General features: G+C 38.4%; 2 protein-coding genes across 4 annotated transcripts; one reads left to right on the top strand and one right to left on the bottom strand.

Annotated features, from left to right (window-relative positions):
• Window positions 1-26: 26 nt before the first annotated feature.
• On the bottom strand, window positions 27-18,580 carry CPSF3 (cleavage and polyadenylation specific factor 3). 2 transcript variants are annotated; one of them, XM_033056346.2, is made up of 18 exons: window positions 18,476-18,580; window positions 17,934-17,997; window positions 17,435-17,532; window positions 16,353-16,481; window positions 15,444-15,621; window positions 13,818-13,907; window positions 12,702-12,852; window positions 10,455-10,630; window positions 9,775-9,933; window positions 8,877-9,023; window positions 7,774-7,926; window positions 7,263-7,371; window positions 6,462-6,560; window positions 5,314-5,408; window positions 4,682-4,769; window positions 3,633-3,702; window positions 2,977-3,073; window positions 27-949 (listed from the first exon to the last, which is right to left on the bottom strand). In XM_033056346.2, the coding sequence occupies exons 1-18, from the start codon at window positions 18,544-18,546 to the stop codon at window positions 848-850; spliced, it is 2,076 nt and encodes a 691-aa protein (XP_032912237.1). In that variant the 5' UTR covers window positions 18,547-18,580; the 3' UTR covers window positions 27-847. The 2 variants fall into 2 exon arrangements, with proteins under 2 accessions (XP_032912237.1, XP_032912238.1); XM_033056347.1 differs by lacking the exons at window positions 17,435-17,532; window positions 17,934-17,997; window positions 18,476-18,580 and having other exon boundaries at window positions 15,444-15,493; window positions 16,353-16,404.
• Window positions 18,581-18,629: 49 nt separating this feature from the next.
• Window positions 18,630-26,707, top strand: ITGB1BP1 (integrin subunit beta 1 binding protein 1). Of its 2 annotated transcripts, XM_033056348.1 has the most exons (7): window positions 18,630-18,719; window positions 20,053-20,153; window positions 21,045-21,123; window positions 21,821-21,957; window positions 23,143-23,235; window positions 25,509-25,658; window positions 26,348-26,707. In XM_033056348.1, exons 2-7 carry the CDS (start codon window positions 20,082-20,084, stop codon window positions 26,417-26,419), a joined length of 603 nt encoding a protein of 200 aa, XP_032912239.1. In that variant the 5' UTR covers window positions 18,630-18,719; window positions 20,053-20,081; the 3' UTR covers window positions 26,420-26,707. The 2 variants fall into 2 exon arrangements, with proteins under 2 accessions (XP_032912239.1, XP_032912241.1); XM_033056350.1 differs by lacking the exons at window positions 18,630-18,719; window positions 20,053-20,153; window positions 21,045-21,123 and having other exon boundaries at window positions 21,877-21,957; window positions 23,171-23,235.
• The last annotated feature ends 39 nt before the right edge of the window (window positions 26,708-26,746 follow it).

Below are 26,746 nucleotides of genomic sequence, written 5' to 3'. Positions count from 1 at the left end.
ATAGAGACACTTCCTTCGTAAGAAAATGCAGTTACCTCATTTAAAACACTTCATACTGTTTAGCTTGCTAACAACACAATATGGGGAGGAAAGTGTCGCTAATTTGGCTAATACTGCTCATACACTAATTCTGCTAATAGTACTACTATTACGATGAGGAAAGAAGCGTGTACAAGATCTTTGTACAGGTTCTGTGGACATTTTTCAGCATGACGTTGTTTGGCAACAACCACAGCTACCTCAAAGCATCCATCACACTATTTGGAATTCTGCTCTGTGTCCCTTTTCCCAGGCCGGGGTGGTCACCAGCTTGGGGCAGATGAGGCTGTCACAGGCCATAAGCACCCACTGCTCTTGCAGGTGTTCCTCCAGTCCAGTTAATGGCATACCAGCATGCGGAGGTTTAAAGCTCCAACTAACCCCACCAGCCAAACATCTTTTCCACTTTCCCTTTTGACTTCAAGTAGATACAAGTGTGCAGGCAATCTCTTTCTCAACAGGAACAAAATCATATATGGAAACTCAGTATCATCCAATTTATCCTCCAACTGGTTTTAATATTCAAAAATACAAAACTCCATTTAATTTAATTCTGTATCAGGTTAAGAATTATTTCTTGAGAACATATGCACACTTTGCCTGATTTAATTGCATCTATATGTACAACAAATACAGCTGTTATGAGGTTGTTGCTCCATTATGTGAAATAACTCAGCACTTTCACGTTTACAGAATTGAAACTTTTTACTTACTCAAGAAAAAAAAAATATTTACTCATAAAAAATAACCCAAATAAATTGAAAATTTAGAAGATTTTTTTTTTAGGCATCCTAAGTATCTACAGAGGTCAGTATACAGGGCTGAGGGCATCGTAAAGCCTCTGTGCTGCCAGTTCCACCATTTCACGAAGGGATTCGTCATCTTCACTTCCTGGCTCACAGTCAACTGTCTGGGAACACAAAGAGAAAGATGTTACAACCACTGGCACTCCATGCACCCTTTCAGCACGCACAAAATGCTTGTAAGGGGAAAAGAAAAAGTAATCATGGAAATTACCAAGAGCAGCACTGTATGTTTTACAGTGGTCTGCCAGCATGTAGAGGAGTTCAGAGAGGACTTAACCAAGTCCTGCTGAGGAGCAAGAACCTTAATTTAGACTCTTATGCTCAAAACAGCTATGTAAAATAGCATTAAGTTTTGTGGACTTCATTTAATTCAAAATCTAAATCATACAAGATTCAGTTCCTGAAGATTTAATTTTATCTCTGAATTCACTCACACTGTATTAGATTAACACTACAAAACACATGCAGACACTAGAAGTACAGGCACCACACTGATGCTCTCACACAGATGATGACATTTACACAAAAATAACCCAAATAAATAAATTTTTTACTAAAACAAATTTTCTTAGAGGAAGATGCCCACCCCAAACTTCATCTACATTCCTGACTGTTCTACCTCAGAAACAAAGGGCAGCATTTGAGCAGTAATACTATTCTTGGTAGCCTTTCTAGACTCTAAGACTACACCTCCTTTAATTCAGTATTAACTTGTTACTCTTCTGATCAAGTAACTCTTTCTAGCCATTACGGTATGGGGGCAGGAAGAAGGCACTCAATAAAGCAAACATGCATTTAATGTTATCTAGCAATGTTATTAAAATCATGTTATCTGTGAGAGCACTGTGTTAACATGGAAAAAAATAAATCCACATGCCCCACCAATCAGATCTACACAAAACAGCTTTTCATTTTAAAGCCACAAAGTTTTATAAGATACGTATAGACACAAAGAAAGACAGAAGATCGGCCTTGTAAAATCTGGTTCACAATGGCACAAGCTTGCTAGTGCCAACACAGACTGTACAGTAAGTACTGCAAAGATACATCCTGTTGTAACTAAACTGCCATTGGGGCTTCTGTCAGTACACAAATCTTTTAACAATGACATACTATAAAAATGAAATCAAACTTCTTGATTAAGCAGTATACATTCTTTTCCAGTCTAGTTATTTTTTCTTTATTTCAAGAGTTCTTTCACCAGTCCTATATTTTTTTGTATTATGTATAAACTGAAATGTAGCAATGTTTATTAAAGAATTGAAAGAGATGGCACAAGTTGTGTGTTAACCACTGTAACTCACAACTCTCTCAGGGTAATTAACATTCACTTGTTTTGTTTCAATAGGTAACAAATTTTTGGCGGGGGATAACCTTTTCTTCTGGGTTTGTAGAACACTTAAAACATTTGTTGTGACTCCGTAAGGAGAGCATAAGAGCTACTCTGTAGAATGAATTTACATTATATTGTTACTGTGAGAGCTACTCTGTAGAATGAATTTACATTATATTGTTACTATGAATAGAGGCAATACACAAGCTATGTTTAATATGTTATTAGTAATGACAGAAAATCAACACATTAAAATGCTTAAGAACATGAAAGACATGGCTTTAACCATTCTTTAAGGTTTTACATTATTCAAATAACTAGGTGTGTTGGCTTCATAAAGCACCCTTCTAACATGTATGACATCCAATTCTAGACCAAGCTAGTAAATTAATAAAGTATTTCCTTTTTGTGAGTATATTTTAGGCTTTCAATTTTTCAAAAGGATCAAGATGACAAAAAAAAATTATTAACAACATTCCTACCCTGTAACTATTCAATTATTCAGACCAGAGCGTGCTTTAAAAGCATTAAAAAAAAAGTGGGTTAATTCAGTTTCTCTTCTACAATCTTTCTTTATTCATTTTTTCATACAACTGAGCTGCTGAAAAATACTATTTTTTCCCAAATGTATTGCATTTGTTGCATAACATTGCTAGCATTTTTTAATTAAGAAGGCTTTCTGTTTTGATACCAAGAGCATTTCCTTAGCAAGTGAATACATGACAGTGTAGGCAGCACTGTGTGCCAGACAGGAGACTGCTGAACACAGCACACACAAAAGTGCTTTGCTTTACATACCCGAGTGTCCAGGGAAATGTTGGCAGTCTTTCCATCCACTGTGATGCACAGGACAGAGTCATCTTTGGAACTCACACAGTCCTCTCCAAACATATCCCTGAAGCAAAGACCCGTGAGTGTAAGGGGTGGCCAAACAGCAAACTTAGGTTTTTCTATTAACTTTGTCAGGTGAGTATCACCTTTCAGCAACAATTAACTCACTCCAATGTAATTAAACATATCATGATTTATTATCAAATAACAGTAAGTATTTTACCAAAACAATCTCATCATCAACAAAGGGAAGGATTCCTTTGATTTCAAAAGAGGTAAGATTTCTACACAAATAACAGAATACACATCAGAGAAAGTTTTAAAAGAGATGTGATCCAAAGTTGTTTTTATTAACCATTTGTAACACAATTTTTGGAAACAACTTAAAAATCTGTTATGGAAGGTATAACTGGGCCTTCAAAATTCAAAATTTTAATGATGCTGAGAACTTCCTACTGTACCTCTTTCTTTACTTAATTCCTGGCCTTCTGAGAAATTAGACTGAAATAAATTTGCATGAAATTTTTTTACACAACTATCTTTAAATCCTTTTGTACTAAGATTATTCTAGTTACATGATTAACTGTGCTTATTTTCCTTTAGAAAAATATATGCCAACTTACTGAAGCATGATCTCCATTCTCTTCCTATATACATCCATATCTATTTTTTTTGAAATCTTACTTACTGCAGCTGAAAAGAAAAAAAAAATTACTTTCACAGACATTTACTGGAAGGGAAAAATGGCTAATTGATAGATGCTATTTACAAACTGACCTTCCTGAAACAAAAAATCCAAAAACTAAATAAAAGGTGCATGTTTAAACAATTTATTTTAAAATGTATTAAAAAATATGAGAGTCAAGGAAATGCATATATTTCATTATATATTCCTGTATTCATCGTATTTTAAAATAAAAAATTTCACAATTCACATTCTGACTTTTTACTTCTCCTGTTTACTGTTAACATTCATTACATCTCACATTTACTTAATAGAGAAAATAATCTACTTTTGTAAGTTGTTTATGAATGTAAGGACATGGCCAGAAGGGTTTATATAGTGAAAATTATCACAACCAAAATCAGAAAATTACACTCTGAATTTGTTCGGTCAAGGTGACTGGAAAATCTTTACCCACAAACAAAGTAAGAACTGTTATGGAATTTATATACTCAGGTGAAAGGATTTGCAACAAATCTGTTGAGTCAGATATAGGACTAAACACCTAAGGAACACTGACTGCTATTATACAAAATGGTTAAAATATAGAATAAAAAGACAAGAGGGGTAATCCAGTGGAAATAAACACCTATTTGTTCATACAGAATGATAAAATGGCCTGGGTTGGGTCATAGAAACTTAATCACTCTAGATTTTTTTAATATGAGATTTGAAACTTATTTTAAATCAGGCCATGTTTTCCACAGTCAGTTATTGGCTGCCATGTAAGAGAAAGTTTCAACAAACAAACATGCCATAAATAATGAAGAACAAGTTGTAATTCTGTTTTTAAGTAGCAAATTTTATTCCCTAGTAAGTTCCCTAAGGCAAGGAAATGCAATAAAGGGATTGCAATCTATTGGAAGGCATTACTTATTTCCCTCTAAGCTTGATGTAAAAAAATAGGAAGAAATGGCTCAGTTAAATAAGCATACACTAAACATATACCTTTCTGTATTTTGGGATTTGATTGAACTTCCAGTATCACTGTTGTCACAGTATCTGCATACATATCATTAGCAGGATTTGCCACCCACTAGAAGACCAAAAAAAAAAAATTTAATTTTTTAGACTGAGTGAATAATGCAGCATAAATACAATGTAACATGAATTGCATTCTCCTTTTTGCTTTTCTCTGAATTCCAGCTTCAAATGACTGTCATACATTTCACACCAAATTATTAACTACTTTTAACTGGGTGTACCCCACTAACTTCCCATGAAAAATTCAAGCTTTTGAATGATTTTGAGCACACTTACAAAATAATTAATTACCACAACTCTTTTAGGGAGGAAGGAACACCATTTGATGTTATTTTCAATTACTACCTGCCAAATGAAAAAACATCACTAAATCTGCCATTATACTCATGAAATACAGCAAAAACCCAAGTGGCACTGGATAAATCAAATAACACACATCCAGACAAGACCACAGCTCAAGGGGAACTTGGTTTTAGTCTTTGCTCTACTTGTCATACAGTGAAAAACTCCTTCAAACATTGAATTCTGCATGGCATCTCTATGACATTAAAGAAACTGGAGAACAAAATACTTCTTTCTCCCTCACCAATGCCCACCTCAAGGACTACCATGCCTGGTTCCTGGATCACAGTAATATTTTTGAAAACCTTCAGGGCTGGTTTTTGTTGGATTTCTATTTCTTCTACATCACCTAAGAAGTGACAACAAATGGTTAGCAATAATGAAATGATACTGGAAGCAAAACTAACTTTATTTGCATAAGAAAATAGGTCAGTTTAAGAATAAGAGGGGTTGTCTGTGATCACAACTGCTCAAAGTAGCTCACAAAATGGAACCCCATACTCTCTTCCCTCACCTGCCAATATTATTTTCTTTGTTCTGGATTGTTTGGCATTTTTTTTATTAGTTAATAAAAATTAGTTAATTTTACTTGGTTTGAATTCTTACATTTGACTAGCTTAGTGCAGAGTGAGTACACCCACAAAAAAGAAAACACATGAGAAATGTAGTTAATTCTGCTCCATTTGCAGAAGTAACCAGCTCTTACCTCCTCCAAGGATAACCCATTGCTCACATAAGCACAGAGCTTAAATGAAAAGCACTTGTGTGGCTGGTAGTACTTGGGTTATGAGACCTGAACCTCAACTGAATATACGTGTCCTTTTCACTAGTGACACTAAAGAATTTAAAAAAATATGAGTCTTAAATAAGGGAAAGGAATCAGCAAGGTATGTGTACCTAGGACAGGAGCTGCCACTAACCCTTGAGAAAGCCAGAGAGGCACAGGGGATCATCTCAGCGTCAGGTTTAAATAGTTTCTCATCCAGGAAAAGCCAATTTGTGCCTCCTGGGGAGGCACATTAGAGGCTGTCTGTCACAAAGGAGGGCAGAGATCTTGTTTTGATTAATTGGATGGCATTAGCCATTCCATTTGGGGCTAGAGATACAACATCAATTAATGAAGTTTCCATCAGAGTGGCCAGAGCACTCACTTTGGGGGCTGAAAGAAACAGAAATCAACCTATGCTCTATAGTGCTATATGCTCATCACTTTGTAATATGAATACTGTAGAATCCCCCTCAAAGCTGTGTCACACTCATGAACTGGATCTGGCAGAAGCTGCATAGTCTAATGAAAGCTGTAAAATACAAAGAAATTTCCACTCAGAAGACCTCTGAAGACTGGAAGTTATTTCAAAAGCTGCCCAGTATAAATCATGACCATGTCCTCCCAAGTACACACCGGTGAGTTTCTGCAGCTGGTAACAAAGCAGATTGAAAGGGCCCGTGTAGGGAATGGCTTGTGTCTGCGTCACTGTGCTCATCGCCAAGTCTGTGTAATCTGAAACCATTTTAAAAAGTACATGTTAAAAATAGTTCTTCTGAATTTACTTCCTAATAAATAGAATTGCCATATAGACAAATAATGGCATTGACACATTTAAGACAAGAGGGCTGAAAAGAGCAATTTATAAAGAGGAAGGTGGAACACCATTATACCAGCTTGTTTTATTTCCTGCCTATTAGGGACAAACAATGACCTAGGGCAGCAGAACTGCTCTCCCCCAAGCTTTTCAGACCTTAGAATTAAGTCCTCCTCTATTCTGAGAATAGATCAATTCCCTGAGTAATAAGAAGCATAGGAGGACTACACAAATATTTTCTCTATTCTGTGGCTGTTTACACTAAAACTAACAACATTTTAGAAAATGATAGGACTATTGATTGAACTGTTTTTTTGGTTCTCACTGTAATGTTTTGGGCATATTCTTGCAGATGAAGAGGTTTTAAGTAACCAGAAGGGAAAAGAATTTTGCTCTTTTCTGTTACAGAAAGAAAAGATTTTAAACTTCAGTGAACAACAAGTTAAATGGCTTTTGTCTCACTACAAGTTCAGAATTTGCGGCAAATAAGAAATAAAACTAAGATGTTCACTAATTGCTTATGAAACACAAAACTGCAGCAAAAATCCCCAGAATTGTAAGTGGTTTAATGACACAGTAAGTTTCAATTACCCACTGATCACATCACTGTCTGTACTTACTGGAGAGGTCACATGGAGAAAGAATGTGATAGTTAAAATTTCTTTTAACTAGGATTCCAGAAATTCTCTGTCCTTGCTCTGGTTTCTTATCTGCTAAAGATCCCATCACCTGGAGAGAAAAAAACACATAGTGCAACAAGGCATTCTGAAACATTCACAGTTTCAAGTAATTATAGAGATGAAAGATGGTTCACTCAGAAAAATCAGAGTATAAAATTAACTCTGAAAACAAAAGGTCAGAGTAACCTAGAAACTTTCTGAGATGTAACACAAGGAAAGTTTGTAAGAGTGAAGAACCAAAGAAAAGCCCAAAACAACAAAAAACCCCCTCAAAATAAAACCCCCTGAACCAAACCCCAAATATAACTAAACACAAAATATTCACATTCTTTGAGACCCTGGAAAACATGTAATTTGAAATCAGTTAAAAACAGAGGCTAGGAAGGTACCATATAGTTTTTACACCAGAAGAAAATACTGTTCTACATGTAAGAAAACATTGATTTCATACCTTGGCAAGTTTTTCTCCTCTGAAATTTAACGTCACAGCTTCAGTATTCCTAGGATTATGAACTTCTATATGAACTTCATCATTATCCTCATACTCCCGTATCAATGCTGCTTTCAATCTGGCCATTTCATTCTGTTCACCATGAACTAAAATCTATAAAGAAGAGTTTTCCTTTTAGCAGAAATTTTTTGTCCAACCAGACATGTTTAGTAAGTAAATTATGCAAGAAAACTGCCATATTCTATCTCATGCAATTCCCTGTGGTCACAGTTTAGGAAACATGAGCTCAATTACAGTTCTGTGTCTGTGAATTCTCTGCATTATTCGAAGGGTAGGATTTCACAACCCTAAATATTAGCTGAAAAATCCATGCTACCAAGCAGAGTGCATTGCAGAGATCCCATTTAAGTTTTCACACACAAATATATTACTGTATTATGAAAAGGAAGTATTAATTTAAGTTCAAGAGAAATCAGCTTTATATTTTTGTGTCTCTGTGTAGATGTAAACATAATAAACATTCAATTTAGAGAGGATGCTTCACAGTTCACAATTTTCTTTGCAAAGTTAATTCTCTTCTGTGATGATTTTTTTCTTTTTTATCTGTGCTTGCACACTGTTTCACCACTAGCTTCAGATCCTAGTCCCCATTTTCACATTCTGGTCCTTCACACCTTCTTCCCATCATTTACTCATGCTTTTCCCTCCAAGTACAGCCTTTGTCTTTTGGTGTCTCCACATACCTTCAATCAATGTTTTTTTAATTTATTTCAGGGCCAATTCCAGTGAATTATTCCAATACCAGCATCCCCAAATTAACATTGTCCCATACTGCATCTTACTTGCTCAAAACACTGCTGAAACAAATTATGGGTCTACACCATTGTCTGGAAAGTCATCCCCAGGGATGCAGATACTCAAGAACAAGTTGATTTTTACTTTGCTAAGATAACTTGACAAAAAAATCATTAAAATCTCCACCTTTAATTAGTCAAAGCACAGGGATGCTGGCTACTGTTAGACACCAGTCCCAGCCTTGACTCAAAGCTGTGAGCTGGTTTAATGCATCCCACTCTGGAGAAACGGGCAGCATGGATACTGACCACATGTGGAGGTTTCAGGGCCCGGATAAATTCACTAGTTTGTTGATAATCTGTGTGAGCAGAGAAAGAAATGTAATCCACAGACATCTTCAGTGGGAGTTTTTGCCCTGACATGGTTGTGATCTCTTCAGGTTCAGACATGATGTGCTAGAAAATAAAAAGCACCTTAATTAAAAAAAGTAAAGCCTCCTATGGACACTGTATAACTAATGCTTTACATTTCAAAAATCAATGAAATAATACTGGCAGCCATGTTAAATGTGAAGCAGTGAAAAAAATCTCACAAATTTGCCATAACACACACTCACACTTGAAAAATGCACGCACAACACACACCATTTCATCTTGTGCATCCTCAGCAGATCTGGGGGCTCATCCTTCTTCCAGATAAATCTCTCTAACTTGTATCAAAACAGCAAGAAGTGTGTGATTTCTACCTCTAAAAGCAAAATCAGATGATGTGGTTGCTCTTAGCTGCTGGAATTTGGAAGGATTTCATTCCCTACAGATGGCCAGTGAGTGCACAAGGCAGTCTGGTCTCTACATATAAGTAGTGTTAGACTTAGTATAAACTTCTCTAGAATTAGGATTAGAGCTACCTTCTTGAGAAATTAAGCAGTGGAGAGGTCTAAAGTACCAAGCATTCTTTCTCACGACAAGGTAACTGCCCCTAGAAAAAAATTATTCTATATAACATCACTGGAAATGATCATATGCAAATTTTCTGTAATTTTCATTAGTATTTGCCAAAAGCAATCAGTTTTGACTATGTACTCATACATACCCAACAACAATCCCAGTAAATCAAATAAAGACACTTGCTATTGAACGATTTTTTTTTAAAACCTAACATGAATGCTACCTGTGACTAAGAGGCTGTGGTGCATTAGCAACTCACCTTAGCAAGAGTTCCTTCAACACAGTACCCTGCAATAATGACTCCATTTCTCTTATCTGTGCACCAGCTCTCAAAGAGCTCCCTGGATAAACCACTCTGCATCATCCCTGGGGAAGCCATGACAACACTCGGGCCAATGTCATCAAAGTGATCCATACTCTAGAAAGACACAGTGAGAATATCAGCTACTACAACTCACTCACACAAAGGACAGCCCAGCTGCACCCTTGAGCAACATCCAAGAAGGGCCCTGCGTTCACAGATTATACCCCACCCTCACAAAAAGTGCCCTTTGAAGGAAAATTCCTCTTACTGATACCCACAAGGAGTAAACTGCAAGCTCAGGGATCTATAGTGGAAAAATGTTGGGGCATAAGCTCAAACAGCTCTGTAAGCACAGGGACAGCAGATAAATCAGATATAAACCTGGACCTAATCGATCTATAGGATATTAAGGACATTGATTGACTCAGCTGATTAGAGCATGGTGCTAAAAACACACCAAGACTGTGGGTTCAATCCCTGGAGGGGTCCTTCACTTCAGAGCTGGACTTCATGATCCTTGTGGGTCCCTTCCAACCCAGAATATTCTGTGATGTCAGGATATTCAACATGCAAACTATTCAGCAAATATAAATTCTTCTGTAATGTTTGCCTTTTTGTAAGAACCTCAAGCTTACCTTCAGATTACTGATGTGCTTGAAAACAAAAGGATTGTTGATGTTAATTTGCTTGCGGATTTTGTCATTCATGGCATTGACATATGTCTGATAAACTGCCATACATTTCTTTGCCAAAGAGGAGGCATAGTATATGGGGATATCATGGAGTTCAGGATGATTCTGCCAGTATTCATCTAAAAACCCAAAACAAACAAAATAATAAAAAAGAACAAAACAAAAAAAACCTCAGCCACAAAAGAACAAAACACAAAATTCCATCTGCAAGATTATTTATAGTGTGTGCTTCTCAGAAACATTAGTAATTCTTGTAAAACAGATTTACCATTTTTCATTTTTAGTACAGAAAAATCACTATAATAGTCACTAGCTAGAACTGTATACAGCCAGAACATTTATGACAACAGAAGTTTTATCACACCTCTAAAATAAAGCTAAAATGTCCCTGTCAAATATTCATTACACATCTAAGAGCCAGGGACATTTGCACACAGATTTGTTAGTGAGAATTCACTATATTCACTCTATGTTTGTAAAATAATTCCATGGAGTTCAAGGTGAGAAGGAATCACTCAATTATCAAGCCTGGTTTTCTGTATAGCACCAACAGTTATATTTTACAAGCCCAACTGGAACAAAAACAAGGAAAGATCCTTCATTAACCACAATTTATTTTATCATTGATGACATGACCTTTCCTAAACACAAAGAAATGATCTGAATGCAGTTGTACAAATGTAACACATCCATTTTCCCATCTGGATACAGTTCTGCTAGTCTGAAAGATATTTATGTTGCACAATCATCCAAAAATAGAGGTACACTCTTTAGGCTGCATTGGTGCATTTACAATGACATTACAAAGTGCTTTCACCTAACACTTCTGATTTGCAGGCAAAGCTTCTCACAACATTTCAGAGAGGCTCACTGCCATGGCTACCTTAATAAGCTCACGTGCAAGGTGGAAATAGCCAGTAAAAGATAACCAGTCACAAACGGAATTCATCATCATATTTTTCTACACCATAATACAGTATTTTTTGTCATAGTTACAGAAAGAAGAAAAATAAATCCAGAAGCCTGCAGGCTCAACTGCATAGGAATGTGAGATGCAATTGCATTTTCTACCTAATTAAGCATCCAATTGCATATCTAGTTTTCCTAGATATATGTTCAAGCTTATCTTCAGAAAGTCACTTTAATATCTACACACAGCAAAGACGGGCAAACAAATTACAACCTAATGGCTACACAAGGTTGAAAATGTTCAGTTTTTATGTTCTCTATAAATTAAAAAATCCCTCTCAATCAATGAGAAGTAATAAATAATTCTACAACATCAAATACTACCCCATGCCTACATCTGAATTTCTTATTAACATTTGAATAGACTAGTAAGACATTTTGAAAACAAACTAGTTTCTAATACTGAGCTAAACTGAAAAGTGAGAAAATTTTCAAGTCGTTTAGGGAACACTTCATATTCAACACCCCTAAAAATAAGCATTTTAAGCTTTAGATAGTTATCTTTTGATCTGGCCAGCCTTTGAATGAGCAGAAAGACTAGTGAAAAAATCACGTAACCTAGTACAAATTAAATGTGCTAAAAAGGAAGTGAAGAGGCCTGGGAATGATTTACTTTAAAACTGTTTTTTCTGAAGTACCTTGTAACAACTATCTATTTTCTGTGAAGTAGCTTGTTATGTTCATGGGTAATTCTCAATCATTTTTGTTTAAAAGCCTAATTTACTTCTCATTATTATCAGTAGTTCAGAAGTGTTAGAAGTGTCTTCTATGGTCTTCTAAGCTTTTCCTTTAAAGAGTTTTTTTCATACAGGTTTGAGAATTAAAGCACAAAAATAGCAGAACTTTGGAAGAAAATTCACCCCTTTTTTAGCACTACAATTTAAATAAAACAGTTGCTGTTGCAATTGGTTATTTTTTTGTTTGTAATAGTTTTGTTCCTAATTGCTAAAATCCTTGTTCAAAAAGATTCAAAAGCCAAGCACATATTACCACACCCTCATCTCTTCCTTTCTAGGTCTCCCATCCTACTTCACAAAGCAGAACTGCTGGTTGGGTTACTGGACTGTTTGCATTAGAACAAACATGCATTATATATTAATTTATCAGGTAAATAGCACACTGTAAAACAGTTGAAGAGTTGTTCAAAGAATTATGGCATCTGAAAACATTCTAAATCCCTCTATGTGCCTTTCCACGAAGAGGAGCTGGGAAGGTACATACCTAAGATTAGGAGCAGTTCTTGGGCTCGACCCAGGGCAAAGACAGGGATGAGACCTCGGCCCCCTCTGTTCACGATGTCGTGAACGGTGTTGCAGAATCTCGCCTCCCGCTCTTCCCTCTTCTCGTGAATGTGAGTGCCATATGTGGATTCCTGGAGAGACAGAGCATTGAAAGGGCTGACACAGAATAATTTCTGATCTTCTCTGAACCCAACAAAAAAAAGCAAATAAATATACTGGTGTTAACATGCTGGGGAGAGGAGGGAGAGAGGTCAAACAGAGGGAAAAGTCAAAACCACCCCCAAGTTCCCAAAATCGCCCCACCAAGGCAGATAAAGAAAACTTCCCCTCTCCCAAATCCCTCCAAGCAATTTAGACAGACAGATCCTATTAGCACTGAAGAAATTAGAGCTATTAATTTCAATGCTTCTTTACACACTTATTTTCCTAACTGGAAATGCTGCCAGTGCTTTGATGATCACACTGACAGGGCCCATAGTGGTACATGTGTCATGTACCACATCTGGTTTAACCCTAGACTTAAAATATAGGAATTCCACAAAATACAACATTCTGATGTGACTTAAAATTAGATTATCAGTTTCAGAGAACAGCCAGAAGGGACACAGTAAATTAAACAATTTCGAAAGTTCCCAGTGTTTGTTTCCAGCTAAAACTGTTATTTATGAAGTTTGCCTTGAGCTGCTGTTTTCCAAACATGGATTCAGAATAAAATAATTTCGCTCAGAAAACAAAAAAATATGGAATAGCACTCAGGGCACCTCTGGAAGCAGGTTAGGATCAACTAAAAGAGATTTCTGGCTAAATTTGGGTTGGTATAACACAAGTCAAATTTTAATAAATCTCCCATCTCAGAAAGGTTGTCTAGAGTTTGAAGGAACTTCATCAGAAAAATTATAAAATTATAATTAGATTTTTTTTCAACACAATGGGAAGGAATGTCAGACTTCTGAGCATCCAAGTATTTTAGATATTTAACACAAATCACTACCACTAAATCTCCACTGCTTTTGTCATTCAATTTTGGCTTTAATTAACTCACAGCCCTAATCCATAAATAATCACTAACAGAAAGATATAATTTTGCAAAACTTACAATTATAAGAATATCAGGTTTAATATTGGGAATCTCAGCTGCCATCAAGTGTCTGTCTTCCTGCCTTGAGAAATCCCCTGTATATAACAGCTGTTGGAGACAAAGAGAAGCAGGTGCTCTGGTTACAGGTTCTACCAGTCAGCAGCTTTTAAAAAGCTGTGCAAAGACGGTTTTAATGAATTTTAAATAAAAAGGTCAGCTGTACTTTAAATAAGACTCCTCTTCTGTGAGCAGCACTTACAATATTAGGTCAACAGTACTTCAATACAAGTATTTAAAGCTCAGTAGTAAAGATTTTTCAAGCAGTACCATAATTCCAACAAAACCAGGTAAACAATTATTAAGCTCTTATTTTTCATTTCATATTATCATGGTGCTATTTTCAGCTTTCTGCGTACTTACATTGACCACAAAGGAGTAAAAATAGATATAAAAGCAACTCCTAAGAGGAAGTAAATTGAAGATCAAACTGCATTTATGAACCAGAATGCAAATATAATTAATAATGCAATAAAATTATTTATTAAAAATGCTTTTAATATTTTCTGATACTAAAAGAAGAGCCTGTAATCTAATTGATTTTCCAAATGGAATAATCATGTTCCCCATTACACTAAGAAGTAATTTTTAATTGTTATTTATTTTAATAGATTCTTAACTGCTGGGTGGAAAGCAACTCTGTGTGCCAAATTGATGGTTTTAAAACTGACTTTTTTATTGATGAAAATGTGAATAATAAATAACATACAGTCAGTCACAGCAGACATCTGATAACCTACTATCACAGGAAGTTAAAGAAAATAATGATATTAAAACCCAATCATGCATACTAAGAGGGAAATCTTCTTTGTCATGCCTCAATCAGAAAAAAAAGCATAAAAGAAACACTAAGAGATCTAAATTTTATTGTGATCATTGTAAACTCAGTTCTATTTCTAGGATTTTTTTAAAGTTAACACTCTTACAATTCTCAATCATTATAAATCATGAACAAACTCCTACTCGGCAGCAAGCCTCAGAACCAGCTTCTCTCTTCCCTCTTCAGGACTGTGTAAAACTTTCCTTGGACAGTGATTGTCCTGCTGAACTCCAGTTCATGACATGTGTTTCAAGTATCTGGTTTTGGCACAGTGCTGCCTGTGATTATATTATTTACTTAATCCCCCTGTGCCTAAAATTAATAACAACCTTATTTCTTAGGTACTTTAGCACAGGATTGTTATAAGAAAAATGTAACTCACATACACTGACAAATGCAATTTAAGCACTTAAGACAGAGACGCAAATGAGAATTACTGACACAAACATCTGCTCACAGATTTTACTAAAATGCAGCTTCCACACAACTGCCTCAGCTCAGACCAGCAAGCGAAATTACATGTTTAGTGGTTCCAAGTCTGAGTCATGTCTCAGACTCCATGCAATCCAAACTCTTACCTGATCTGTCTCACTTGCCAGTTTTAATCAATGAGAAAATACATGTTCTAAGCCAGGGCTTCTCACCTTGGCCTGAGTCCAAGTCTATTGCACAGCTCCAGCCACAGTGGTAGATCATAAAAGGCAATAATAATTTATGACTACATTAGTATTTGGGCTTGATTTCAACTTTTAATAAAGAGAAAATACCTTCACGCCAGCTATTTCAATCATAAACATGGCTGCTCCCAGAACGTGGCCTGCATGGTAGCACCAGAATTTGATTCCTGCCACCTCTTTCACTTCATGGAAGTTGATGGTCTCAATCTTGTCCATGCTTTCTTCAAGGTCTGTTTCTGTGTATAGCATGTCATCCGCTGAGATGTTACTGGATATAAGTGAAATGGCTAAACATCAGCTCATCTGAACAGAAACAACATTTCCTGGGTTTTCCCAGTCAGATTTCCACTCAGTAAAACCATGTCTCCTGTGTTAGAAATCAAGTCCAGGTACTCCAATGTAGCTCACCTAGGGAGAGTTAAAGTCTCTTTCTTTTGAAAGGCCATGCTAAAAGAGTCTTTTCAGTTAAGAATCTGCTCAGTATTCCTCAAAAAGTACCAATAAGATTCCCAGCCCTGGACAGAGATCTGCAACTTAGCTTATAACAGTCCTCAAAAACCACATGGATCCATGCTTTTCCTTCCAGCCCAGAACAAGCAAGTTAAAAGAGAACTGTTCATCAGGCTTCTGATCCAAGCTCAAAATAGCTGAGTTGAGATATGCTCAGGACCATTGCACAGGAAATAATGTGTCAAGGCATGAGACACAAGAAAACAAAAATATGAGAGAAATAAAACCCAACATGTAAGTAACCGAGCACTCTGCATATTTAATCTGTTCTTGTCCTGAAAAATGAATTGTATCTTTAGGAGCTTAAAATTCACTACAAACTATCCATGAGGTAGTAAGATGAATCATTACTTCTAATCTGGTTATATGTAATGTTGCTACTTATGACAGCATCCAGGTTCATCCACCTACTTTTGGTAGCTTCACCCATTGGAAAGGGAAATAATAGGTACAATAATTCAGGAAGAGACAGCCCACGGGTTAGCTTACCTGACTTTAACATAGTCTGAAAGAAGCCATCTGTAAATAGCTTTTGTGGCATGAGTCATAAATGTCCTTCCCTTAAAACTTGTTTTCTGTAAAAACCATGGCAAAGCCCCACAGTGATCCAAATGGAAGCTTAAAACAGACACAAAAATCCAATTAATACATTCATATTACACAACACAAATATATAATATCTATAATTCACTACTTCACTGGACTAACATGGTGTCATGAAAATTCAGAAAGAATTTTCAGCCTTGTTGTTAATTGTGCTGGTCTATGCTCTGCAGACTAGTGACTAGAAACATAACCAAGAAAAGGTAAAACTAATACAGGAAACTCTTCATTAATTGCCAGGGTATTACAAATATAATATTAGATTTATCTTCTTTTTCTAATTTCCATGTAAATTTAGAGGCAGAAAAAGAACAGGAGCCAGGGACACTAAACATCAAAGATACATGAAAGCTAAAAACACAATCCTAATTTTGCATGTTTCACACTGCAGAATAAAAGATGATCTCTGAAAATTAAATTATTTGTTCACACTCCTAGTTTGACCCATCTGAAGAAACTACTTTTGAAATACAGATAGAACAAAGATATCACAAAAACTCAGGATTTTACAGAGAGCTGTTACTGATTACATCATTCAGAAACAGCTCTTCTCGTCTCTCAGCCACTACGCAATACTTAAACCATATTCAAAGCTTGAGTAAGTATCCAAGAACCTCTTCAATTCAAAGCCAATAGAACAAAAGCCACAACCAATACTCTTCTGCTGTCTTTGTGTAAAAAAACTCACTCCAGGAGGTATCACAATGGTGTTAAAGCAGGCCAGGTTATAAAACAGTCAGAAGTCAGGGTGAGCTCAGAGAAGAGTTGCAATGTCAAAAGTGAATCCTCAGTATTCGGTCCTTAATTCTACATGAAGATCCTTCAAACTTTTTTTTTAAAAAATCCGGAAACTAAAATTTTTCCATATCATCTAAATAACACCTATTTTCAGCGTCTCTTAATAACCTACAAGTGAACACAGCTCAAACTATAACCTCAAGTTATTTGTGCTTTTAGGTGCTACTTACTGACTAATGAGGAGGAGATCAATCTCAGCTGGATCAATCAAATCAATGTAAGGAAGAGCATCCATTCCTTCCAGCCCAGGATGGATTCCACAATCAAGCTGAAAAATGAAAGAAAGATAAAGCTTCTAACAGAACAAATTAAAAAACCCTCTTCCATCTTGGTCTATTATACAGTTATTAGTGACTGGTAACTTTTAGCATCACGCAAAAAAAATTATTTTCTTCATTAAACATTACTTTCAGCATTGGATTTCAAGTACAATGGCTTGGGTTGGAAGCACATACATTCTATATGGGATATATGATTTTATTTTGTAAAATAAAACAGCCTCTGTGATGCCTAATATCATACATGTTATATTGCTCCGGAAAGCCACAAAATGTGCCTTTTCTAGCACTGAGTCTGACTTGTGTGCAGAGGCTGAATTTAATCCCCAGCATTTCAGACCACTAAGTACCCCACTGAGAGGGTGTAGAAATATATCCGTGCAATAATTACCATGATTTTTCTTCCTTTAAACTCCAGAATGATGCATGACCTTCCTACTTCTTGACCAGCACCTCTGCAAAAGGATATCAAAGTCATGAGGACTGAAACAACCCACATCGCACAAACGCAGCTACACTGGACGCCTTTACTGTGATTATTTTTCTGTGTAGAAATAACAACTGCAGAGCCTTTTTCAGCTCAGCTATCCAAAGTACCTGAACAGATGTACTTGTCTCAAAGGAAATGAGGCCCTACGTAATACAGAAACACAAACAACCTGTCTGAGAAAATTATTTTGGGGTCTTTTTTTTTTTTTTACTGAGTCTCAAACTATTGACAAGAATAATTAAAGTTCACCCAAGTAACAAATGGGGCCGAATAAGCCTGGAGTAGCATCCTCAGGCTGTCTCTAAAGCAAGGCTCGTGGCGCTACCAGAAACACCTCAGCCCGCAGTGGCACCTCCGCCGGGCAAAGCGGCGGCTCCAGCGGTGCCGCCCCGGCCCCACCGCGGCCCCCCGCGCCCCGGCCCGGCGGCTCCCCCGGCGCTCACAGGGGCCGGATCAGCAGCTGGTCGCTCTCCTCGGCCGGGATCAGCGCCTCAGCTTTGCGCTTGGCCGCCATGGCGCCGCTGCCCCTCCTTCCGCCCGCCCGCCGCGCCTGCGCCCGCCCGCGCGACCCGGAACGGCATCGGCAGCGGGAACGGGAGCGGCAGCAGGATCGGGATCGGCAGCGAGATCGGCAACGGGAACGGCAGCGGGAACAGCAGCGGGAACGAGCGGGGCCCGGCGCGCCCGGTGAGCAGCGGCCACAGCGCTCTGTCCCTTGTCGGGTTGTCGGCCGGGGAGTGAGGGAGGGACGGGGAGAGAAGCGAAGGCGGGATGCGGCGCTGCCCTGCCCGGCTTCCCGGGCCGCCCCTTGCCGCCGCTGGAGCAGAGGTGCTCCGCGGCAGGCCGGAGCTGTGAGAGCCGGTCTGAGGCGCGGGTGGGGCGGTGGGCGCGGGGCCTCCTCGCAGGCCGCTGCAGAGCGGCACAAGCTCCCGGCGCGGCCGCAGGCGCCGTGCCCGAGGCGCTGGCACATCCATCCCTGGTGGAAACTGAGGCGGCCGGGGCTCGGGGACGTGCTGGGCACCGCCCTGCCCTGTGCCCCGCTGCTTGTCGAGAGCGGCTTTTAGTCCGCCACAGACCCGGTGTTTGCTTAGTGGTGGAACAGCGGCGGCCTCGGGACTGTGACCCATCACTGCATCGCACATCTAAGCTCCGCCTTGTAGCTTCTTCCAATATTTTCTGCTGTGTGAGCTGTCTTCCGTAGGTTGTCAGCCTCCATTGTCCTCTGCTCAAAGTTTCTGAAGTTTTGTAATGAAAATAATTAATCTCTGAAGCTGAGAAATAGGGTTTCAGAGAAGCAGAGAGCCAGCATCCTGTTCCTTGACACTGGCCAGCCAGATGTTAAGTGAAGCAGGGTGGTAGTGGGGCAGGCACAGGAAATGCTTCAGGAATGCTCTCAGAACGCCCAGGAACTCAGTTCTAATGCAGTAAATGCACCACACTTTTTGCTTTAATTTTCAGGAATATGTTAAGTGATAATGGCTGCTCCTACAAGTATTCCAATCAGTAGTTCTTCAAAAGTAGGTTGGGGGTTTTTTGTGCGCTTTTTGTTTGTTGCGGGGGGGGCGTTTAGTCGGGGCAGGGGATAGATTTTGCTTTTTTCTTTGGTTTTACTGGAAACACAGTCACTGGAGCAGGCAATGTGTTGTATGCACTTTTTAGGGCACTTAGATTGTAGTCGCAAATAAAAATAACCCAATACATTTAGGTGGGAATACAAATTTTAAATTTTGCCTTGTTTCTAAATCTATATATGCATTAGGAACTGACCTTTGAAACTGTCTGTTAACTCGGTAGTAGCCTTTTCTGATGATTCAGAAGGATAAGGAAATTTTAGCAGAGAGCTTGAGAAACTTTCCCCAGTCACACAAGAGCAGCACCAGAGTAAAATTCCTACTTCCATTCACAGAGTCCTGTGCAAATTTCCACTTTTGGTCCACTTTGTACACAGTCACTGGTATTTGCCTGGACCTCCTTCCCTTGATGATATAACAAGTTTTATTTTTTTATTTTTTCTACTTAGAAGATCTTCCTTGATCCAATTATGAAAAAATGTTTAGAAAAGGAAAAAAGCGACACAGCAGCAGCAGCTCACAAAGTAGTGAAATCAGCACTAAAAGCAAGGTAAGCTGAATGTGGTGTTTATTCTCTTTGCTTTGTTACAAGTTAACAGTTCAGTGGTTCACTTACATGGATGGTAGGATGTGATTTCCATAAAATGCCGTGTTCCACAAGGAGAATTTCCTACTTCCATTCCTCAGATTGTGTTATGAAAGTTAAAAATATCAATCATAAAGCCCATGTATTCTGAGATGAAAACTCAGTCCCTTCCACAGTGAACTACACAAACACAAGATTTTCTGGCAGCACATAGTAAGGTTTGAATGAAAAATTAGTACATTTGTTCTTAGATTTTGTCTTTAAAGACAGTGTCTGGTGCTAGGTACCAAGAATGAGTTTATTCATCAGTACTTTTTGGTTTCTCTGTATCTCTAGAAGTATTCATAATTTTGAACAATGTCTTCGTTTTGTCTGATCAGTTTTAGGAAGATCAGTTGAATATTCTGGATTTTCCAAGGTGCTGTTTCTTTTTCCCTGCACTGCTGTGTTATTTCAGGTATTGGTGACAAGCATGTAGTTGCCAATTTCTTTATGTAAAAATGCAGTACCAGAAAAGTTTGAACATAACCCTAAGGTTTGTTTTTGCTTTTTCTCTGGACATAACCTTAAGATTCATTTTTTCTGTCATTTCCTCCTTCTTTCAAAATATCTGTGGGCTTCTCAGGGATTCCTGATGAACTTTTATCAGTCCAGTCTGCATTGAGGCAGAAAGATAACTTCAGGAAATAAACAGGTGGCACTGTTTTTTCCTCCCCATTTCTAGTGCTGCTGAAGTAACCAGAACATAAACTGCAGGGTTTTTTTTTTTTAAATAGAGTTGAGGCAGGACATCTAGAAGTGAATTGTTAACACATTCTCAGTAACTTTCTGATGATGATTATTTTTTTTTCTTAGTCTGTAGATTCCAGTCTTGGGGGACTTTCCAGATCTAGTACTGTGGCCAGCCTAGATACAGACTCTACAAAAAGTTCAGGTATGCAATAAGAGCTTGAGCAGGTATGGATGGAGCATGATTAAATTTGTGTCTTTGTATAAAACAGCAGAAAATGGAAAAGCTTAAGATAAGTACTTTCAGTATTACTGAGTGAATCTGTTTGGTAGCCTGGTGTCTAATGCAGGCACAGCCATAGGCCTCTAAATATTATTAATGATTCATCTAGGATTAAATCACTGTTTTCAAAGTAAAGTGTCTGAGGAAGAAAAACTTTGTTGTGTTACTAGTCTGTTACCAGCACAAATCTTGTACAGCTTTTTGGATGGCTGTTTTCTGCTTTTCTAAGTTTACATTTGCACCAAAAAATGGAATAAGATTTGGTTTTACTTGTTTTCAGTTACCAGATTACAGTGTACCACTGTTGGACCAAACAGTTAATTTGAAACAAATAGACATCAAAAAGTAGAACCAGCTTTTCTATGTTTTCTGATTGAAGGTTGTTAACTCCAAATTTGAATTGGTATAAACAGTGGCATATGAAGCTGTTTGCCTTTACCAAGGTCTGTTCTAAATCAACTCAGTACAGTTCATTAAAGAGGAGTTAATATTCTGTGATAAGTGTTTGAGGAAAGTCTGCAAAATTAGGGAATTTAGTACATTAGACCTGTTAACAGCAATTAGAATAGCATTACTGTTCTGGAAGTCTTCAGAATGGCTTTGTTTTACTTTGTTGCAGGACAAAGCAATAGTAATTCTGATACATGTGCAGAATTCAGAGTTAAATACGTTGGTGCCATTGAAAAATTGAAATACAATGAGAGCAAAAGTCTTGAAGGGCCACTGGACTTGATAAATTACATAGATGTTGCACAGGTAAGTGGGTTACAAAAGGCAGTACCAACAAAGTCAAAACATCTTAAAATTTAGATGTGGGTTTTTGGTTTTTTTTTAGTTATCCTGTGGTTTGACATCCGTTAAATATAGACTTATTTGGAAGAAAGTGGCATATTGAACTCTTAGCCTTTGAATCTCAAAAGCCATCACAGTTCTTTAATTTTCTGGAGAAGATGCGAGAACCATTCTGCAGAAGCAGGCTCAGAGCCAAGGCCCTTTTCATGAATCCTTATTGAACCAGTCCCAGCTGAAAACTGTTACATTGCCTCCAGCACAATTAGGATTAGTATCCAGAAAGGAATATCTCCCCAGATTCTTCAGTAGTGTAGAAGTTTTCCTATGGAGGAGTATGTCAAGTTTCTGCTTGCAATCACTCATGAACCTGTCACCAAATAACCTGAATAATATTTGGGTCATCCTTGCCAAACTCTGGTTGTTTGTACTTTTGTACTAAAAGCCATAACTGGTTGTTCTCATTATGTAGCTGATTATAAATTTTTAAAAGCACAGAACGTCTGTTTATCATGCAGCAACTTGACGTTTTTGAATATGTGCTAAAACTGCTTTTGCAGCCAAACAACAAAAGTTCTACCAGTGGAACACGGATCACCTTGGGTCAGTGCAGCATGATAGGCCATGCAGGATTTTTCAGCCAACCTGATTCAACCACAGGGCCAAACTCTTCCCTGAGGTGATAAATTCCTTCCTGGAACCATGTAAATTTAGAGTAGAATAGAACAGAATGGAATAGTGTTTCTGCTGGAAGGGATCCATGGTGGCCACCAGTCCAAACTGCCCAACCACTTCAGGGCTGACAAACAGTTAAATATTGTGTAAAGGGCATTGTCTAAATGTTTCTTAAACACTTGACAGGTTTGGGGCATCAACCACCTTTCTAGGAAGCCTGTTCAAGTGTCTCGTCACCCTCTCAGTAAAGTAATGCCTCCTAATGTCCAGTTTCCCCTGAATGTATTTCATGTAACATTAAGAGACTGGCTGAGTGCCTGAGCACTAGGCAGACCCCACACATCAGGATCTGAGCAGGGTTTGTGGAGGTGCTGACCCAGTGGACCCAAGTACACAAAAATATGTCTTCTGTTATGTATCTTCACAGTTCATGTTCTTCTGTCTGCACTAAAGGCTTTTGTTTGTTTCCCTCCAAAGCAAGATGGAAAGTTACCTTTTGTTCCAGGTGAAGAGGAGTTTATTATGGGAGTTTCCAAATATGGCATTAAAGTTTCCACATCTGATCAGTATGTAAGTGCTTCACCCAACTTGTCTTTCTGATGAGAGTTGAAAAGCTTTCATTTATTTCTCTGGTAGATGATCTGTGTGACCAAAATGTCATTTCTGGCTTTAAGCAACAGTCAAACAAACAAGCTCTCCCAGCAGCACTGCTTCATGTCATATCTCTGTAGGCTGTGTTTTCTTGGTTGGATTTATGACAAAAAACCGTTCTTTTTGAGCTAGTGCACCAGATGAAAGGCAAGCAAGCCTTTGGTAATGCTCTTTGGGCACATCTTCCTTCCTCTGTGGCTGTCCTGCCATTATTTCAAGGGGGAAAGTAGTGTGACTGTGGTGGCCAAGACCATAGTTTCCTCAGCCCGAGTTAGTAAGGCAGTTCCTCTTGGTGTTTCTGTGAAGAGCGAAAAACAAAGGATGGGGTTTTTCTAAGAATACCTGAGTTGCGCACCTCTTTTAAGTTCCATCCTTGCATTTCTAATTCAAGAGTTAGAGTTCACTCTGGCATTAAAGCCTCATGATTCCACTTTATTGATCAAGCCTACTTTTTGTTTGCATCATTTCCTACATGTAGTTTATTTTCGTTTAGTGCAGTTCAAGTAACTTCTTTGCTAAAAATAAAAATCCGGTCTCCTCCCTGGGGCCTTCCAGTTGCCTTCGTGTAGCTTTGTGTTGCAGCCATGTGGTTTCCTTCTGGTTGCCCTCAGAGCCCCAGATACCATAAATACTTGGCCTTATGAAGCCTTGACCCATCAACAACCCACATATGCCTCTTCATAAAAGCTTCAAGTATGAGCACAGAGAGTAGCATTGCTTAATAGTTGAAGACTCTGAAGAGAGCCAAAAAGTTTCCTTTGTCCCTTCAGAAAATAAAACACTTGTTTCTAATGCCTGGAAGGAAGGGTAGTAGTTGTTACTCAGACTTTAAATTCTTTTGAATTCTGTTTTTGCTCTCCTAAATTCTTAATTCTCATTAAAAATACAGGTTACACTATTATTTAAATTCCTTTGTGGTTTGATAAAGATCAAATAGCTAATTTAAGACTTTCATCCATCACTTTTCTGTCTTCAAGCTGAAAGCAGTCACAAGCAGATAAAGCTTTTGTGGTTAAGCTTGCTTGCACTGACAATTTATTGCATTGCTTTGTTCCCCAAATTCTGGCTTTTTGCATCTGTGTCACTGTTGGCATTTAATTTGTCCTTCAGTGTGTTAGTTCACCAAATTCTTTTCACAGAAGAATTTGTGTAGGGTAGGGCTGCAGAGACCTCGTACTGGGTGTCTTCTACCAGTCCCTTTCTGGAATGGCCAAAATCAGAAGTGTTGGGACTATGGTGGAAATCCTGCAGCTCTGATGGAGAGTGGAATTCTCCCAGATGAGATCTGTGGAAGAGTCAGGACACATCCTGTGGCTTAGGTCACAAACAGCCTGGCTACAGCCACATGGCTACTGCCCCCAAAGCAACTGATCTTGTCTATACCCTCTTCTGAGAACAGTTTCTTGTGTGTATCCTTCCCAAGACTGAGAAGGGGATTCTCTGGAAAAAATATTGGGAAAGTAAGAAGTAGCTCTAAGTTACCTCTGTGCCAGAAGGACAGAGTGTCCCAGCTGTTACAGAGGGTGAGTGAGGAAGTGGATGTGCACTTTCAGATTATGGCCAGGAATGTCATCATAGAATCATGGGAGGGGCTGAGTTGGAAGGGACCTGAAAGATCCTCTAGTTCCAACCCCTGTGCCATGGGCAGGGACATCTCCCGCTAGACCAGGTTGCTCAACATCCTCTCCAGCCTGACCTCAAACACTTCCAGGGATGAGGCATCCACAGCTTCTCTGAGAAACGTGCTCCAGTGCCTCACCACTCCCACAGTAAAGAATTTCTTACCTTAAATTCAATAACTTACTATAAACCTACTCTTTTTCATTTTAAAGCCATTCAAAACCCCTTTTTGACACTACATGCCCCTGTAAAAAGTCCCTTTCCTGCTCTTTTGCAGGCCCCCTTCAGGTAATGGAAGGTACTCCAAAGTCTCCCCAAGAGTTTTCTCCACCTCTCTCAGCTTGTCTTCCTAGTCCACATAGGAATGCACTGCTAAAATAGAAGCAAAAACTAAAGCTAAACTTGTGCTGTTTAAAAATCTTTACTAAAATCAGTAAAAAAGAATTTACCAAGGAAAACATTCCTCCTGTAAATAAATCTGAAGTATTCTTTTGTAAGTGAGACTATAAAATGGAAAACTGAAATTTCTGTTGCACTGTTCCAGAGTAACTTTTATTTGCCTGTGCTTTCAGGATGTGTTACATAGGCATGCTCTCTATTTGATTGTACGGATGGTGTGCTATGATGATGGTCTGGGAGCAGGAAAAAGTTTACTGGCTTTGAAGACAACAGATGCAGCCTCTGAAGAGTGCAGCCTCTGGGTATATCAGTGCAATAGTTTGGTAAGAGTTCATGCTTTATTTAAATTAGGTATAGGAATTCTGATTGTAAAAGGAGATTCTAAAACCCAAGGCCCTTGTGAAGGCCTTTTGGCAGAAGGAGGATTGCTTACATTAAAAAAAAAAGGTATAAATGTGTGCTGGCTGAGGAGGGGAAAAGTCCTGCTGCCTACACTGGATCAACTTTGAGGAGAACACCTACATTCCCTAGAAGTGCCAGTGACTGTACTTCACCTGAGAAAGCTCTCTCCAGTCTAAAGTGTGCTATGGCAGCTCCTGTGGACAAGCTCTACTTCCAAAGACAAAAACCTCTTAAGATATGGAGCAGGAAGGGATGGAGTAACAATTCTGGTAATAGAGCATGCAGCCATACTTGCGAGCAAGGGAGGTGATCCCTTTTTATGAGTAGGAGAATTCGTTGTCAGGATGCTCTGATGACACAGACCTTTGGCTGGCAGTGCTGGGGAAACACGAGAAATGACCTTCTGAATGCTGGTGCTGTGCTGACAGCCAGCAACTCTGGCTCAAAAGAGCTCAAAAGAGCTTGTGTAAGTCAGCTTCTACTTGTCATTGCAGCCCAGATAGATGAAATTTGGTCTCACAAACCAAAATGAAGGGCACATTCTGCTTTAAATGAGTTTTGAGAAGTTTAGAAGTTCTTCAGAAAGTGTTAACGTGTTTGGGTTTTTTAGGAACAAGCACAAGCCATTTGCAAAGTGTTGTCTACAGCCTTTGATTCAGTTTTAATGTCGGAGAAGTCCTGATTTCCTTCAGCAGCAGTGTTTGTGTGGGAGGCACCGGGGTTCCTCGTGACACCACGCACAGCTTGGAGCCACACACAGTCCTAGGAAAGACTTCTGTGCAAACAAGAGCCACACAGCCTTGCACATGGTACTCTGCCATTCCCCAAACATGACTTGAAGATTCCATCTTCAGTGTGCAGGACATTACAGAATTTTATATTTAACACAATTTCTCTTTTTCCTAAATCATGTTTTGTATGTTAATGTCAATATTGCAGAAATGTAAAATAAAACTGACACTTGCTTCTATCTTGTTGTCTGAGAAACAGTTTGTTAATTAATACAGAC

Source organism: Catharus ustulatus, chromosome 3 (assembly GCF_009819885.2).
Source record: "Catharus ustulatus isolate bCatUst1 chromosome 3, bCatUst1.pri.v2, whole genome shotgun sequence".
NCBI classification, from domain to species: Eukaryota; Metazoa; Chordata; class Aves; order Passeriformes; family Turdidae; genus Catharus; species Catharus ustulatus.
The sequence above is the reverse complement of the archived record's forward strand: the minus strand, read 5'-3'. Positions and strand labels throughout refer to the sequence as shown.

Bases quoted from the DNA above. Each gene is read 5' to 3' on its own strand.
- CPSF3 (XM_033056346.2), bottom strand. From the start codon at position 18,546: ATGGCGGCCAAGCGCAAAGCTGAGGCGCTGATCCCGGCCGAGGAGAGC. The intron at 5,409-6,461 runs GTGTGTACTTGG...GTCACTTCTTAG, and splicing joins CCAGCTGCAGAAACTCACCG to GTGATGTAGAAGAAATAGAA. The intron at 3,703-4,681 runs GTATATGTTTAG...TTTTCTTTTCAG, and splicing joins AAATCCCAAAATACAGAAAG to CTGCAGTAAGTAAGATTTCA.
- ITGB1BP1 (XM_033056348.1), top strand. From the start codon at position 20,082: ATGTTTAGAAAAGGAAAAAAGCGACACAGCAGCAGCAGCTCACAAAGT. The intron at 21,958-23,142 runs GTAAGTGGGTTA...TTCCCTCCAAAG, and splicing joins ATTACATAGATGTTGCACAG to CAAGATGGAAAGTTACCTTT. The intron at 25,659-26,347 runs GTAAGAGTTCAT...TGGGTTTTTTAG, and splicing joins TATATCAGTGCAATAGTTTG to GAACAAGCACAAGCCATTTG.